Source organism: Mytilus edulis, chromosome 10 (genome assembly GCF_963676685.1).
Source record: "Mytilus edulis chromosome 10, xbMytEdul2.2, whole genome shotgun sequence".
Classification (NCBI taxonomy): domain Eukaryota; kingdom Metazoa; phylum Mollusca; class Bivalvia; order Mytilida; family Mytilidae; genus Mytilus; species Mytilus edulis.
Window position 1 is genome coordinate 48,892,360 of NC_092353.1, and position 19,341 is coordinate 48,911,700.

The 19,341-nt window shown below is 34.4% G+C and overlaps 1 protein-coding gene across 1 annotated transcript; it reads right to left on the minus strand.

The window, feature by feature from the left end:
• Positions 1 to 8,654: 8,654 nt before the first annotated feature.
• On the minus strand, positions 8,655 to 13,206 carry LOC139491377 (uncharacterized). Its single transcript, XM_071279027.1, has 2 exons — positions 13,146 to 13,206; positions 8,655 to 10,837 (listed from the first exon to the last, which is right to left on the minus strand). The coding sequence occupies exon 2, from the start codon at positions 10,770 to 10,772 to the stop codon at positions 9,852 to 9,854; it is 921 nt and encodes a 306-aa protein (XP_071135128.1). The 5' UTR covers positions 10,773 to 10,837; positions 13,146 to 13,206; the 3' UTR covers positions 8,655 to 9,851.
• Positions 13,207 to 19,341: the final 6,135 nt, after the last annotated feature.

Consider the following 19,341-nt stretch of genomic DNA (forward strand, 5'->3'; position numbering starts at 1 on the left):
ATACAGAGTGGGAAAGTATTAAATACTATTCATCCGCTTATTATTCAGAAGAAAATGCAGTTTTTTTACTAATTATCCAGCAGATAGGTGAATAATTGTGCACTTTGTGTTAAAAGCATAAAATTTGGTAAAAATCTAGTTTGGACCATTCTAAACAAAACTAGATATGGAGACAAGCTTGATTTTATCCACTTCCGGTTTTATCATAAAAATGGCGGACATGCATTTGATAACTGATTAATGGTTATTTAATTCTCACAACTGGTATCCAAAGTTTGCTTTGTAGACTATAATATTATTGTGTATTCATGGTTTGAAATAATATATCATTTCTTTGAAACCCTCGTGGTATTTTATTCAGAACTGTGTTGCTTCCTGTAAAAAATATCACAAGAAAACGTAATTTAGAGACAAAATACATATGTTTAATAAAAATAAGCAATGTTGTCAAAAATAAAGGTTGAATATCATTGACCTTCTCTGATAAATTTGTTCGATCATACATCAGATTATATATATAACGAACGGTTCGATTAATTGCGTAATACTAAATAGTGGTTTCGACATTCAGATTACTTGCCTTGGTTACGTTCAATATCGTAGCAGCTTCATAGGGCGACGTAGATTTATGAATATTGAACGTGTAGCTAGCCTAGCTGCTACATAGATATTGATAGCAGCTAGACTAGCAACTCATTCAGTAGACAAATATCTACGTAGCACTCAGTTGCTGCTACGATATTGAAGGCAACCCTGGTCTCTCATAACGGTGAATGCTCTTGTGACACCATTCAATGCCATCCATGTATCCCCTGCTGTTTTTTCCTTAAACAGCGATCGATGCCACAGTGTCTAATCCAGTGAATGCATGGAAAACAGGTAATGCATATGCTTTTTTCTTGTCCTAAAAAGTTAGCAAGTTCATGAATTGAAATGTATTCGAAGTGTTTTCCAGTCCTAAAGCAACCAATAAATATCAGCTGCATTTGTTACATGAAAGCATGACACAACAAGGACTACTACATTGGTATCAGGTGTAGCAATAATTCTCTTCCCGGAAATGTGTTTATCCATCAGTTTATTTGACAGAAAATGAATAAGCTCTGTTTTGTTTATATCTACACGTGAGAAGCTCTATTAGTTTCGTGGTTAGCATGTTTTGCCTTTGACAACGTCTCCTTGTACCGTCAATCTTTATATTGTCTACAATAGTAACATCTTGTCAATTGTTCTAAATACTCCGTATTAAAGAAAATCAGACTGAATGTGATTTTCCTGTTAGAACTCGTCCAAGTTTCATATTAGATAAACTTTTCATACTGGTACTGTCCAACTATTTCTATTCAACGGACTACGAATAGTATCAAGAACTGCTGAGGGAGCTATATCTGTAATTGGTATACAGAACAAGCAGCTCGTTGCTGTCTTCAAGAAATTGATTTCCTAACTCTTCTACCACAGAAGCTACATCATAGATAAACGACATTTGAACACTTAGTTTCTGCTCATGGTCAGTTGTGTCCTCTTCATCAAGAAATCGATATATGACTGTCCCTCTGGTATCTTTCGTCCCTCTTCTCAAACTCTTAAGCAAGTCTTGCCATTTCTTGTCAAGCTATCACCCATCTTCGCAGGGCTAATGGGTTTTCTGTCTCCATCTGACTTAACAACATGTTTATTTCATGTTTTCTGTCTGACAGTGTACAATTTTTCCTAGATGCATATGTTAAGGGTTTCTTTACATGCATGATGACGGATCTTTGGAGAGTTAACGTTAAGGATTCGTTTGTAGCTGTTAAAAATTAACATTTAAGCAATCGTTATTATTTCCTGCTAATGAGAGTCGGTTGTTATATATTGTCCATACAACAACATACTAACTAAGAGTTACAAGAGATCTTGGAACATAATTCTCCTCACAGTGCACTGAAAAACTACCATCAAACCCAAATGTAACAATAAACATGTCGCTGCGAATTATTGTTACTGCTGTATAAATCTGCATTTAGTTTGAGTCAAAGTCATCATCGCCTATTTTCTGAAGGGATGGTCCTATGTCATCTTTGAAAGCAAGTTAATTCTCTCTCCCTTGTTTTAATTCCTGAATATCAGGTCAATAAGCAATCATTAGATATAAAGTTGTTGTATGAGTGCCATTGAGACAACTCTCCATCCAAGTCAAACATGGGAAAAGCTCTCTCAGAGGCAAACAACCCATAATTGCAAAATGCAAGAAGTCTATTCTTTTATCTTGTACTATGATATCTGTCGTCAAATGTCAACTCCTAGATTCCTTATTCGTCTAGAAAAAAAACCTGACATCTCGAATACTGGTGCTAAATCTTCCTCGGTTATGGAATCTTTAATGTAGCTGATGAATTCAGCTAATGCGATTCCATGGCTTATTCGTTTGTTTCTTCCTTATTCAGTCTCATCTTCACTAGAAACTCTTGATACCTTTCGATAAGATAAGCAAAACATTGGAAATGATATTTCGTTTCTTGTACAATAAGGTTCCCAGCACTGATCTTCTGTAATAAAGTTGTGTACTGAAGCTTTAGTACTCATTGACGAAAAGGGATATCAACATTACTTGTTTCTTCTTGTAGGTTTTCAACTGGTTTATACGAACAACAAAACTAACATACACATTTTGTCATTGCTACTTTCATGGTAAGCTGGTGCAGGTGAGTTTCCAGCTCCGATTGCCTGTTTTTGTTTTACACATCATCTGTATCATTTTGATGCCTTATTTAAGGTAGCACAATACAAAGATTTTTCGTCCCCATTCAGACATCTTTAAACTGATGTAATTCCACCCATCCTTCTTTAAATTTTATAAATGAGGTACCAAAAGAAAGAAGAAAGATTAATCTTTCAAATTGTGATAATTTCATTATGACATAATTATACATAATTAATTGTTATGTAATTAGTTGCTACATTGTGATGTCCATATTTGAATGAATTTAGCTTCTTTGTTATTCATAGCATCCCAAAATATTTTATAGGTTCTTGCAAAACACAGTTTGACCTCCAAAACCGTGTCTCAGATTTTTCCTATTGTATTCATTCTCTCATAAATCTTCAATGAAGTTTGCAACATCAATTCGTAAGAGATCACTAAATTCAATTGGGTATAAAATTTATTCTATTGATGTTTTTGGAAATCTGAGACACAGTTTTGGAGGTCAAGCTGTGTTGTACAAGAATCTATAAAATAGTTTGGGATGCTATGAAGAACAAAGACGCTAAATTCATTCAAGTGTGTACATCACAATATAGCAACTAATTACATAACAATTGATTATGTTATAATTATATCATAATGAAATTATTAAAATTTGATAGATTAATCTTTCTTCTTCCCTCTGGTACCTCATTTATAAAAAATAAAGAAGGATGAAATAAATTATATCAGTTTAAAGTTGTCTGATTGGGAGTGAAAAAAAACCGAGATTTCCCGCCAAAGTATCATATCCGGCACCAATATTTATACATTTTGCGGATGTAGGGCGTTGCAGCTATTTGTCTATCATATTTTAACAAACTATACATTTAACATTGAGAATGGAAATTGGGAGTATATCATAGAGACAACAAACTGACCAAAGAGCAGACAACAGCCGAAAACAACCAATGGGTGTTCAATGCAGCGAGAGATTCCAGCACCCGGAGGTGGCCCTCAGCTGGCCCCTATACGAAATTGTGTACTGGTTCAGTGCAAATAGATGTCACACTAAACTCAAAAACATATAAATGAACTAAATTAAAGTCCAGTCAACCTCTTCAACATTAGAGGAAGAACTACCTGGTCTTTGATCATCTGATTTCGCAATAAGTTTAAATTTTTAAGAGCTCATCTTTGAATTGTTATTTAGACTCTTGATTTATAAAGTGTATGTCTATCTTCATTTAAATATAATAATGAAACAATATTGTTCTCCTTTTTAATTGAATTCTAATGGTCTCCAAAGAAATAAATACATGATTCTATTACATCCTTCTTCTCACTTTTTGCTAAATTAAAAGTCGACATTTTTCTTGAATTTTAACATGAAATTTCTACCGGAAGTTGACCAAACGTCACCAAGTTGCTGCTTCAAGAACACTGAAAACCATCTTATGATATTCAGATCAATTAAAACATCAGTTCTTGTAGTTTAAACTAAAAAAATTGAAAGAGAATTAAGAAAAGTTGAAATTTAAACATGCATCCGCCATTTTGAATTTTACCGGAAGTTAACTAAATTTCCAGCTTGCCTCCATATCTAAAATTGATGAGAATATACAGAAGTATGTTTGATCCAAGTTTGGTGCTTTTAACACGAAGTGCACAATCCCTTCATATATTGCACCTATCTGCTGGACATCGTAACCGTCATTATTTATCCCTTTATAAATATATGTTAGATATTTACATTTGTTCAATAACATTTTCGTCATTCTTTTCAAATGCGACAATTGAACTGACCCTATAGAAAAAATACGATGTGTTAATTATAATATCAAAGATTTCATTTCATTTAATTTCAGAACTTGGACCATGCATTTCAAATCCCTGCTTCAATAACGGCTCGTGTACTGTATCAGACAACTCTTACAGTTGTAGTTGTCAAAGTGGAACACACGGCAATCATTGTCAATGTGAGTTGAACATAACAAAACCAACATAAAAGATTAATTCAATAAAGGAAAAATTAATAAGATAAGGCATACTTTTTCTTAACCGAAAAGAAAACATATTTACAAAAACCAAGGAAGAAAACAGGAACAAGTTCAGATAGAAATCTTTTGAAAAAACCCAAAACTATTTGCTTAATTCAGTTAAGGACTGTAACAAATGAAAATAACAATTCTAGTATAGAAAAGCTGTTCTTGAAATAAACGAACTTATCAGTCACGGATCCGCTCGGGTGTGTTCCAATACTTAAGATAAGAACGCTTTAAAATATTGCATGTTTTTCTGGAATTGTCACAGGTGACAGGTGATCATATTCCTTTTCAGTGTAGTGTATCTCCGGATTCGTCAGATGCTGAGGGTATATGGCACTGACATAAAAAAAATCAACCAATATTCCCTGTGACGCCCGATTAACAATTATATTATGTTCCCTATCATTTAAATCAATGGAATATAGCACGTTTTCATGAAATTTCGGTAAAAATCAAAATGAGTACGTTTTATGACGTGGCGAAAAGAGCACAGTACATATATTTCATAAAAAAGGCTATATTTTCTATGTATTTATTGCAATAGATATAGTATGTTATTAGGATAAAAAAATAAGGACCATTTTAGAATCTTATAAGAACTACTTCTTTTGGAAATTTTAAATTCTAAATTTTAATAAACTTATTTGTATTCAAACAAAACTACGTTACCCCCATAGAAAACAAAACAGTTTCAGTAGCTTAGAAAAAAAATATTGTTACAGACTCGAATATCACGTTCATGTACACATATGTATTAATTTTTAAAATAATTTCGTTTGAATAATTTAAAAGTAAAATATCTGTTAAATTTGTTTGAATATTTCAGATTTATTTCATGAAACGATAACATCCCAAGGATATCCGTTGAACTACGTATACGGCAACTCAATGTATCATATATGGAATATTGATGTCGGATTTCGAAACACTATTGTATTAAAGTTTACGGATTTCAACCTTGAAAAAGGTTTTGGCTTTGTAAAGGTATGACATTTGCTCTAAAAATACTTTCCCAACTGTGCAATGCTTCCGATTTCAAAATTAGCATATGAAACTTTATAACATAGTATCATGGTCTGTTTTAGAACATGAGGGTGTCCTGGTTGAAATTAATCAAAGGTTGTGTGAGCTTTTGGTCATCACGCATTGTCCGTCATGGTCTGTTGTAATGTTTCTTTTAAAGATTGTAACTGCCACGAATGAACTTATTGGTATCAAACCTTACTTGGATGATCCTCGTTGTAGTTTATGGAATTTTTAAAAGTCAAGCTAGTCAACAAAAGTGAGCCATATAGGCTAACAATATAAAACTAAGATTTTTGATTGGAGGCATTCAGATGATTTCTGATGAAGTTTTTTGACAGCAAAATCATACTTGTTTTGATTCGTGATATACCTTACAAAATCATATCTCTAACATTTGATTAGGAGTATGGGGGATATCTTGCGTAACCAATGACACAGTGACGCTTTTAATTTTGAGTTTCGTTAGAGGCTTGCAATAACGCATACTTCGCCGTCCCACGCAAACAAAAAAATATTTCATTTTAAAATTCCTTTTGAAATCCAAATTTGTATAATGTTTTAAGCTGCATATGTATTCGTTTAAGTTAAATAAATATAAGTATTTGTTTTATCCTTTTTATTAATCTGTCTTTAAACTTCTTCCAGATCTATAATGGACGTTCAACAGACTACTGCCTTGTAGCAGAGTTAACTGGCCTCACTCTGCCAGCAGAAGTATCAGTCATGGGAAGATATATGACAATGGTATTTACATCAAATCGTTACTTAACACACCAGGGATTTCATGCAGTTGTTTATAAAATTCCATCAAATGATGTGTTATTTTCGACACATAATATCGAATCTAAATCAACTGTTTAAAGCCATACATATAGATGCACCGATTCTGCTAATAACGTTTCTGTGGAAATAGTTTTCCCATTTTATACATTTTTATTTTTCTTGCTTATTCTTAATTCACATTTTATAATATATATGTATTGCAATCTTTTTATTGTTTCGTTGTTTTCTTCTCTTTGTTGATGTTTTTTTTACTCGTTTTTTATTCATAACCTGGATTTGTTTTCCCTCAATTGATTTATGACTCTCGTACAGCAGTATACTAATGTTGCCTTTATTATTAATATTGATTATGCTAGTATCCTAGAAAACTATTCCTACTGAGTTTTTTTAAATACAATGAAGATGAGAAAAATACTTTAGCTTATGAATACTTGCCTTACTTCTAGAATGATTATATTATATACAATAAGGAGAAATGGTATTATTGCTGAGAGAAAATATATCGATCCGAAACAAAAATAAAATGTGATATTAAGCACATTTAGGTCACTGTTTGGCCTTCAACATCGATATCGAGGTGTGTCCCTTATCAGTATGTATTGCCTGTATGCGTAATAAATAGAATCTTCAGATTTGTAGAAAGTAATAATCGATCATTTTAAAATGAATGACTAATTATGTCTCCAAATTACACTTTTCTGTGGATAACAGATGAATTGTTTAGAGTTATACTATCTAGATCAATATAATTGCAGTCACTCTGCTAATGAATTACAAGATTCAGTTATTATGAAAAAATACTTGATAAATTTTGAAGAATCCTTTGAAACCCTGTTGTTAGTCTAAAGAGGCAAAACTTACCTTCGAGGATTGTTGCTGTTCTAATCATAACATTTTTAGTTTTGATGCCCTTAAATAATTTATAACAGTTGTTGTTCATTCGTTTGATGTGTTTTATTTTTTTTCCATTTGATTAGGGAATGTCGTTTTGAATTTTCCTCGGAGTTCAGTATTTTTAATTTGTGATTTTACTTTATATATAAAAAAAAAGAAGATGTGGTATGATTGCAATTAAGACAACTCTCCACAAGACACCAAAATGACACAGAAATTAACAATTATAGATCATCGTACAGTTTTAACAATGAGCAAATCCCATACCGCATAGTCAGCTATAAAAGGCCCCGACATGACAATGTAAATCAATTCAAACAAGAGAACCAGATAAACAAACGACAACCACTCATTTACAGGCTCCTGAATTGGGACAGACATATAAATACATAATGTGGCGGGATCTCAATTCTCCCCTAACCTGTAAAAGTGGTATAACAGAACAATAAAAAACGAACTATAAAAAATCCGTTAACTCATCAGATGGACAAAAATACAAGAGGACATGGCCGGGTACTTGTACATTCCAACAACAAAAAGACACTAAGAACATATCTGAGAGTACTCGCAGTTAACTGACAGCTAGTTCAAAGCCACTAACAACTAATAAAACAATCATGCATCTTAGACTAAATTATCAATCCGTACACATCAAACATCCAATGGATTTAGTGTAAAGATGTCATAAACCGTCAGCGAAAAACATGACCTTGTGCAATGCCAAGATACAGGAATCGCGAGATTGTAGATTCATCAATGTGTATATGTATATAACATACTAGTAATATTTAGTTTGCTTTTAATAAAATCAATATTTATACCAATGAAAACAATATATAATGATCTTATTACAGTGTTTTTATATGTATTTTGTGTGTACCTGCAGAAATGTAATTCTTAAAATACTTATTGTACTCACTTAAGTTGGTATCTTTAATTTCTTCTAATAGCTGTTTAATAGAAAGTGAGTGTACTGTCACCAACTTAAGACATATATAAATAGAAGATATTGTATGATTTACAATGGGACAACTCTTCCCAAGAGACCAAATGATACATAGGTCACCATACGGTCTTTAACCATGATCAAATCATATACCAAAAACTAAGCATAAAAGGCAACGAAATCTCAAAAGTAAAATATTTAAACGAGAAAACAAACTTTTTAATTAATAAACGGACGCTTAAAAACAGACAATACAAATTGTAGAAAGAATATAGAATATTTATTACTAATAATACAACAAGTATATATGTACAAAATATGTATGTGTGGATATTTGATAGGCCGCAGATAAAATGTTTAACCAGTTCCAGGGAGACAAACAAACCGATAGCCAAAGGATTGAAAAGAGCATATCGGTGACCCTATGATAACATAAGTGTCAAAACATCCCTCCTACGTGCAAGAGTGGACTGGACGGAGAACCCCCCTCTGTTTACACAGACCTCTGAAAACAACAGTCTCTCCGATTTTTTAAATGCAAACAACCTGAATTACGTGTACTGCGGAGATGACACCTCCCTTCTGATACCAGAAGTGGAGGGGATTCCTCTTGATGACAAGAGTGAACCCTAGGAAATTATTTGATACCCTCCACTAAAGAGCCGGTAGGGTAGAGATATGTGCCAGAGGGGGACAGTTCCAAGTCCGTTTATTGTCTCCCTGAACCGCCAAATGAATGGGGGTCTTATAAATCCCCATTCACCGCCAAACATTCTCTGCGCTCATTTTTCTGGTGGGAAAACCTTAGCAACACCGAGTACGAAAGTTTCAATGGCAGCCTGAATGTTATTTAAGAAAATGCCAATACCGACTTGTGACAGGTGGCAGCCGTCATGTCTAAATAAATTGTGCTCAGAGGCTTTGATAGTTGGATACCTCGAAATATATTGGCCTTCGGTCTTTATAAATGATCTTACGGCACAATTGACTCTTTTTCTAGCTATTTCCACTAACTTTGGCCTTAATGTTCCATGCCAATAGGGCCTTGGTAAAATGTCTGACCAAATTATTCTAATGTCAGGTGCAAAAACCTTTATTCTCAAAATTGAACATTTGATGTTCTCTATTAGCTCTTTTGATTTCATAGAAACTAAATCATTTGCACCTAGATGTATTAAAATATAATTAGGGGCTGGCCACTTTTTGATTTCACTTTCAAAAGATGAATCCAGATCTTTCCATTTCATTCCTGATTTAGTTATCCATTTAACTTGTACTCCAAGCCTATCCAAATTAAGGTTTTTCCCACCAGATCGGCTAGCAGCTGTTATGCCAGCCCAATGGGGAATAGAAGATCCCATTATCCAAATAGTTGACTGCAGCTCATGACCTACAAACCGAAAACTTTTTAAGGAGTTTGTTATAATGTTGTATACTTCTGTTCTATATGTACATATAAAGAAATTGAAAAATTTCGAAATTATTTTCACCACGGAATCCTGATGTAACGCTCAAATGCACCTGACGACCACCTTCCCCATTTTTTAATAGTTTCGTCATTAATACCACGTTTGCTCGCCTCTGTGGCGGCTCCAATTCTAAATGAATGAGATTTCAAAAGGTTAGGGTTTGGAATGTTACAAAAATTAACTGACTTTCTTAGCATGGCTGACAGTTGATAACGGGTAAGCGGTGATCCGTCAAAATGCATAAATAAATGATAACAGCCTGAAACCGCAGGACGTGCAGCTAAATATTTCTTCAAGGTTAACACAGGGCAAATGTTCGCGTTATCTCTGTATTTATTTATCACAATGAACGTTGAATAACCTCTCTGATCCGTTTTACTTTTCTTAATGTTAATTTTTAATTGACAATCTGACACGACCACATCCGACAATTGCAGTGCCTCGGTACTAGAATCAGATTTATTTTTTGTCGTAAATTCACTTACACGTAACATAGCGAAAAATGCCAAAATAAATGAAGATTTAAATAATAAAGATTCATAAGTAGATGAACAAATACTAGGGAGAGCGTCTGTAATCTGTCGTAATAATGGTAATGTTACCGGGGCCCTATTGTCTCTCTGTGGGTGATTTCTGTGTAAACCTTCAAGCATTTTTGATACCACAAAATTCTTAGTAGTATCCTCTAAATTACGTTCCTTGTGAGAAAAAGAAATGCCACTTATATATAATCGAACTGTAGCTGGAGAAAAATGCTTCAATGATAAATAAGCGATGAATTGTACTAACTGTTCAACAGGAACTGGCCATACTTTATCCAGTGTATATAGAAGTTGGAATGAATCAAGAACAGATCTCGCTCTTGAATAGCTTTTCCATGTATTTCCGGCTAACGAATCAGAAAAAAGTCTAGCTGATTCCTCTGTTATAGAATCCATACTTGGTTCGGAATTGGAGTTGGTGTCAGAGATGCATTTGGTGCTAGGTTCCGGAAACGGGACCACTGGCAACGAGAAATAGCATCAGCTATAGTATTGACCTTACCTGGGACGTGATCTGCTTTAATTAGTATGTTATGATGTAATGTTTCTAGAACTAAACGTCTAACTAAAACCATGACATCTGATGATTTTGATGATTTCTTATTAATAATGTGCACTGCTCCTTCGTTGTCAATATGAAACAACACCTTTTTATTTCTAAGTTCAGACCCCCACAGAATGATCGCTACCATGACTGGAAATAGTTCTAAAAATGTAATGTTAGACAATAAACCGCGCTCATGCCACGTTCTCGGCCATAACCCGTGAGCCCATCTACCCTTAAAATATATGCCGAAACCAAGTGTGGACCCCCCAGCACTGTCTGTGTAAAATTCGAGCGCCTCGTTAGAGGTCCATAGTCTATCTGGCATAAGAGTAAGACCGTTAAAATTTTTCAAAAATGATTTCCACATCAAAAGATCAGCTTTTATGTTCGAAGTTATTCTTATTCTGTAATGTGGTTTATTCAAACCAATCGTTGAATCAATCAATCTTCTGCAAAAAGCTCTCCCCGGCACGACATGCAAAGTTTAATGAACCCAAAAGGGATTGCATTTCTCTTAGCGTGACCTTCTTGCTTTTTAAAACAAAGGAAATTTTTTGAAGCAATTCATCAAGCTTATCTGAAGGTAAGCGGAGAGTCATGTCGGAAGTGTCAATTTCTACACCCAAGAATGTAAGCCGAGTCGTGGGAGAGATTGTTTTCTCATCCGCTAAAGGAATTCCCAGATCATTGCAAATAACCTTGAAAGTATGAAGCAGGTCAGCACATTGACAAGTTCCGCCCCTTCCCAAAAATAGAAAGTCGTCAAGATAGTGTACAATGGCGCCCTCAGATTGTCTTACAGAAACCGCCCAGTGTAGAAATGACGCAAACTTGTTAAATAAAGCACAGCTAATTGAGGCTCCAAAAGGGAGGGATTTATCAAAATAAAATTCTTGATTGATTTTGAAACCAAGAAGATCAAAATCAATCGGCGAGATAGGGAGTAATCTAAATGCTGAGCGGACATCGGACTTGCTGGCTAATGTCTTATTTCCGTATAATTTTATAACATCGACAGCGTCATCAATATTTGAGTAGACAACTGAACATTTCTTTGGATCAATAAAATCGTTGACGGAGGAATTTTCGGGATAAGATAAGTGGTGAATAACTCTAAACTGACCGTCCTTTCCCTTTGGAACTAATCCCAATGGCGAGATTCGTAAAGTAGGAATAGGCCTAAACTTAAAGGGACCAGCAACACGCCCTGCATCTATTTCTTTCTTAATTTTTTGAAGAAGTATGTCTGGTCTCTCAATAGCACTTTTTAAATTTTTGGAATCTGTAGGTAAACGAGGTCCTGAGTAATGTAAAGAAAACCCAAATTTGAAGCCGGACAATAAATACGAGGCATGTTCTAAAAGGGGGTAATCATGTAAATATATTTCTAAATTTTCAACCTTAACTGGGGAAAAACCAAGTGAAAATGTGTCTCTCTGTTTTGCCATTTTAATGTCTCTTACAGAAATAAGCTGGGTGTTGACCTCCGCATGCTGAGCATCCATGTTTGAATCTGCAGGGGTTAAAATTACACCTCTTCCCTTTTGTGTTGTATGCATTGCATGTTCTAGGTTGCTGAACATTTTGTTGGCCTGATGACTGACGAAAGGAATGAAGAGGCTCACTTTGAGAACTGAAACCTACTTTACTTTCATTACTTTGACCTTGATCTCTCATAGCTGTTGTTATATAAAATGACCATAAGTCTTGGTTTATGACAGCCCAAGATGACTGAGGTCTTTGTGCTTTGCGGAGTCTGAATTGCTCATCGTATGTTCCCCAACCGTGTGATTTATTTGCTGCAAAACGAATATCTCTCATGTACTTTAGCAATTCTTGGGCCAAAGAACTCTGTTTCTCTAGCAAAATACTCATATAAATCATGAAAGCGCTTGTCCATGTGTGTATATTTGGTATAGCGCGACATGGTAAAGATTCAATCCGCATGTGACCCCCTTTTACAACTAAATCACCTACATGGTCAGGAAAATTTGCCAGTTCTCTAGGAGATTTAATCAACAAATTTAGGTCGATAAATTCATGTTTCCAAATTTTATCTTTTAGTTTCATGGGTACATAACACCCGATTTGGTCAAAAAAACTTTCCTCAAGACAGGGAAGGCTTTGTGAAAACTGAATGTTTTCGTTAAATATGTTAGATTCTGTCCCAGTTGATGTTTGGGAGGGCCCTGGGTCACTACTAAAATCTATAACCGACTCACCAGATGATCTTGGATTAACTACACTAGCTATAGGTTGTTCCTTCTCCTTAGGGTCGGCCGTTCTTCGTCGTTGGACCCCCTGCCCTCTAGCTGGAGTTCCTTTCTTTAAATTTCCTCTAGGCATGGTATATTAGAAAACTGGTCAGCAAATGAAAAACTAGGATGGCACTAAATCTGGAAACTGGCAGCAAACAAACAGCTAGGATAGTTCGTAATTAAGACAAAGAACGTCACACTTATATACGGCTAATGTTTCTTCGTTATAAAAACTCTTAAGTCAATAAAATGTTTGTTTGCGATGATACTCCGAAAATAACTACACAGGTGGAAATTGCACAAAAACTAAGAATATAGACTAAGTCAAAATTATTTTTTGTTATAACAAAATGTTTGTATAAAGCTAAACAGATGCTATGTGAGAAAGTTATAACGTGCTTTACACTCTTAAGAACAAAATGCACGTGATAGTAATCATTCTTAACAAGAGGCGTTCCCAAAATGTAAGACAGTGTAAACGGCCACTTTTGATTTACAATACAAACACGTGTACAAATCCAAAAACAACATACGCCAGTAGCCTCATTAAATTCAATTATCTGATAAACAATAATTGCTATTAATGTAGATTTTTTTTAGACAGGCACATATATACAGAATGTGGAGGGGTTAAACATGTTAGCGGGATCCTAATTCTCCATATTCTGGGACAGCGGTGTTATAGTACAACATAAGAACGAACTCTTAAATTCATATGAAAAAGACTTTACTCATCAGATGGATACAAATAGAAATACATATAGCAATCAGACAGAGCACACATGGACGGGTACTTTTACAACCACACAACAAAAAGACACGAAGCACAGAGATAACTGAGAGCTAGTTCAAAACCAATAACAACTAATAAAAGAAATCATACAACTAAAACTAAATTAGAAGTCAGATCACATACAACATCGAATGGATATAGTGTTAAGACACACGATATCCAATCTAGACGAACTGATTCTGCAAATACCACTTCTTTGTGAAATAGTTTTCCTATATATACATTTAATATATCTTACTCATTGTTAATTCACATTTTATAATATATCTGCATTGCAACGTTTCTGTTGTTTCGTTGTTTTTCTCCCATAGTTGATGCGTATTCCTCGGTTTTAGTTTATTACCCAGATTGTATTTCTCTCAATCGATTTATTACTTTCGAACACCGGTTTACTACTGTTGCCTTTATTATTCATGTAGATTATGCTAGTATCCTAGAATCTATTACGGTACCAATGTTTATGAAATATAATTAAGACGAGAGTAACAAATCAGCTTATAAACACTTGCCTATCTGCCAGAGCGGCTATATTATAAAAAATAAGAAGATATGGTATGATTGCTGATGAGAAAAAACTATATATCCGAGACCGAATGATGCGATATCGATTGTAAGCATATTAAGGTCACCGTTTGACCTCCAACATCGATATCGGAGTGTGTACCTTATCGAAATATGTATTGCCTAATAAGGTCTCCAAATTACACTTTTCTATGTATAACAGATGAATTGTTTAGAGTTATAAACTAAGAAAAAGCATTAGTCAACTATCTAGATCAATATAATTGCAGTCCCCGATGAAACCCTTTGCTAAGGAATTACATGATTTAGTTATTATTCAAAGGTTACTACAAAATACTTGTACATTTTGAAGAGTCCTTTGGAAACCTGTTGTTAGTCTAAAAAGGGCAAAGCTGACCATAGACGATTGTGACATTTCTAGTTTTTATGCCCTTTATAGAGTTGTTGTCTATTCATTTGAAGTGTTAACAGCTATAGGTCATTGAACGGCCTCCTAACATGATCAAAGCCTATACCACAAAGTAAGTGATAAAAGGCCCGAAATCACAAATGTAAAATATTCAAACGAGAAAACTAACTTTAGAATTTGTTTTAACGAAAAAGAAATATGGAACACAGCAACAAATGACAAAAACTTAATTACAGGCTCTTGATTTGGGACCGGCAGATATATACAGAATGTGGAGGGGTTAAGCATGTTAAAGGGATCCTTATTCTCCAATAATCTGGGACAGCGGTGTAAAAAGAGAAAACACAAAAATACTGAATCACATGGCAAAACCAAATGACAAAACACATAAAAAACGAATGGACAACAAACTGTCACATTTCTTACTGGGTGCAGGCATTTTCAAATGTAGAAAATTGTGGATTAAACCTGGTTTTATAGCGCTAAACCTCTTACTTTGTCCGACATTCTCATCAAATTCCGTAACAATACAACATAAGAACGAACTCTAAAAATCATTTAAAAAAGACTTAACTCATCAGATGGATACAAATAGTAATACATATAGCAAAAAGACAGAGCGCACATAAACGGGACTTTTCCAGACCACACAACAAAAAGACACTAAGTACAGGGATTACTGAGAGCAAGTTCAAGACCAATAACAATTAATAAAAGAATTCATGCATCTCAAACTAAATTAGAAGTCAGATCACATACAACATCGAATGGATATAGTGTTAAGACGTCATAAACAACCAGCAAAAAGCATGAACTTGTGCAATGCCAAGGTACAGAATTTGATAGATTGTAGATTCATGAAAATGCATATGTATATAATAATTCTGTTTATACTGCACTCGTTCTATTTGAGCAGTCACAATGCCTTGACTGTATATTTCTATGTCTAAGAATCTAGTTTGAAATAGTCCTTTTTGGGGCCTATTATTATTATTCTATTTGTAATGGGTTCATTGCTACATGTTACGTCTTTTATCTATGCATGTCAATTTCATAAGCGATCATACCACATTTCCTTGATTATTATCGAAAACAGTATATATACATACCAAGTCTTCTTTGTATGTGATATAGGGGCCTGAAATTTGTCTTAGTTATTAGTCACAAGTCATATTGGGAATCATACCAAATCTGTTTCCTGCTTATTTTTGTATTTTTTGTATTAAATCCAAATAACGTATTCGTAATACCTTGTCCTTTTTTATTTAAATTTCTTTACTCCAAGTTTAAAGACATAAGAATTATAGTTTGAATTCAACAATATAACATAGATTTATGAATAATTAATATAACTCATTTAAAATCATGTCAGTCATCCAGATCAACAATATTTGTGTAGAATAAGATAAGCTGAATTCTTGAAAAGTCAACTCAAATTGTTATCATTACAACCACTGGGTCCATGCCACTGCTGGTGGAAAATTTATTTCCCCGAGGGTATTACAAGCCCAGTAGTCAGCACTTTGTGCTGACATGAATTATCATTGATATTGTTATATTTATAAATTAACTGTTTACAAAATTTTGATTTTTTTGAAATAATAAGGCTTTTCTACCTCAGGCATAGATTAACTTAGCTGTATTTGGCAACAATTTAAGGAATTTTGGATCTCAATGCTCTTCGACTTCGTACTTTATTTGGCTTTTTTAAAACCTTTTTTGGATTCGAGCGTCACTGATGAGTCTTTTGTAGACGAAACGCGCGTCTGGCGTATAAATAAAATTTAGTCCTGGTATCTATGATGAGTTTATTTACAACCACTAGGTCGATGCCACTGCTGGTGGAGATTTATTTCCCCGAGGGTATCACAAGCCCAGTAGTCAGCACTTTGTGCTGACATGAATTATCATTGCTATTGTTATATTTATAAATTAACTGTTTACAAAATTTTGATTTTTTTTGAAATACTAAGGCTTTTCTACCTCAGGCATAGATTACCTTAGCTGTATTTGGCAACAATTTAAGGAATTTTGGATCTCAATGCTCTTCGACTTCGTACTTTATTTGGCTTTTTTTTTAAACTTTTTTGGATTCGAGCGTCACTGATGAGTCTTTTGTAGACGAAACGCGCGTCTGGCGTATAAATAAAATTTAGTCCTGGTATCTATGATGAGTTTATTTACAACCACTAGGTCGATGCCACTGCTGGTGGAGATTTATTTCCCCGAGGGTATCACAAGCCCAGTAGTCAGCACTTTGTGCTGACATGAATTATCATTGATATTGTTATATTTATAAATTAACTGTTTACAAAATTTTGATTTTTTTTGAAATACTAAGGCTTTTCTACCTCAGGCATAGATTACCTTAGCTGTATTTGGCAACACTTTTAGGAATTTAGGATCTCAATGCTCTTCAACTTCGTACTTTATTTGACTTTTTTTTTTAACTGTTTTGGATTCGAGCGTCACTGATGAGTCTTTTGTAGACGTAACGCGAGTCTGGCGTATAAATAAAATTTAGTCCTGGTATATATGATGAGTTTATTTATTAACATCATACAGAAAAGCTTCATTGGATGTATTTGCAACTAATAATTCATTGGTAGACGTGTCATAATGTAGAGCCTGTGTGTACATCAGTCCATCTTTACTTGATAAGAGTTGTCTGCAAACTTGTCCATTAGGAGATCATATTGTGAATATAGTTCCCCGCTACATAAATGTTGCCATCAATGTCTACAGAGATACCTCGTGGAGACAGCAGGACATTTATATCACAGAACGTCCACATTATGTTACCATGGTTATCACAGCAGGTTACGCTATCATTATCCCAGTTTAAGTAGAGCAATTTGTCATCGAATGTTGTCACGTACGCAAAATCTTGAAATTTGGTGTTGCTAACAGTGGTAATGGTTTCGTCATTCAAACTGATCATCTGTATTCCTTTCTCCCCAGCACAATAAATCAAATGTCCATCCCCGTAAACTACTCCAGCAGTGAATGAATCAACTTTTGTTGATTTATTTCAGTTTCTGCTTCCCCATGTCGATTTAACTAATCTGATTTGACTCCCCGGATGTTACAGGAAAAAATTCATCACCAATAAATACCACATCAACCGTTGGACCAATGTTCTTTATTGCGAAATCTTTTGATGCGTCAGGCGTGAGTATTCTTATTCTATTGTCCCTATAAGAGGAGAATACCATCCTATCACCAGAAAGCCGGATGCAGCGAACAACCACAGACATACGAAAACTTTGTATTGATACATTTCCGTAATGTCACAGTAATGTTGTCAATATTTCTTGTTACCATAATCTGGGCTTGTTTGTCCTTTCGTTTTAGGATAGAAAAATAACATGGATCAGACTTGACATTAATGTCTCCAAACTTTTGCACGCTGGCCGTTATTTGCTGGAAAGACTTTTTAATCTGACAAGAAATATTGACTTGATTTGTGGAGTCACTTTTAGCAATCGATTGAATAAATTTGTCTTCGCCTGCAATATCTTTTTGGATATCTTTCATGGTTAAAAATGTTTGAAGTTCGGATGCATGCTGTTTAAAAGTAGCAACATATTCTTTTTTTGTAATTCAGTAGTCATGTTTTGCTTCTTTTTCAGATTAGTCAGCAGTTTTTCTATTTATTTTTTTCTGTTTGTTCAACTGTCAATAATTCTTAAATAAAGTCCTCCTGAAGTTTATCAAGGTAATGACTAACATTTGTCCTTGTTTGCTTTATTTCTTCTTCAATTTCTCTTTTCTTGTATGTTAGCGATTTTTAATTTTCTTTCCTGTTAGTGCTGATTCGTTTAATATTCTCCACGACTTCCAGCAGTTTTGCTCAATTTCATGAAATGCGTGTGAAGTTTTAACGTTTTTAATGATGTCATTTATGTCTTAAACCTTTACAATCGTTGTGAGATTTTAAAGATTTCTTACAGCAAGGACAATCGTGTTTTGCACAGAACAGCTCGTATTTCTCATTATGACGTTTGCAGGTCTGAGCAATTTTGAGGACTTCGGTCGGTAACTTTTTGTATTCGGAGATAGAAACACCTTCATGGCTTTTTGATGCTCTGGAAACAGCGTGATGTTTCTTACACTCTTCACAAAGTCCTTCGTCACATTCGGAACACCACACTACTGATTGTTTGGTTATCTGAAAATTTTCACAAACACCACAAATATTCGAGTTGGTGGCCATTGCCCTACAAAAGAATGTATGCTCTTCAATCAAAACTTCATCATAATCAAATCGTTATCTGGAAAATGGTCACTTTACTGACAGATTCTAGTTTAACATTGGTCTTCTTCTTATCAAAAGGAAAATGTCAGTTTTTATGCGTGTTCAAGTCGAGCACAAACTAAAAAAATACAGGACAATTGTGGGAGCTATAATGTAGATGGATAGGGATAATTAGCCA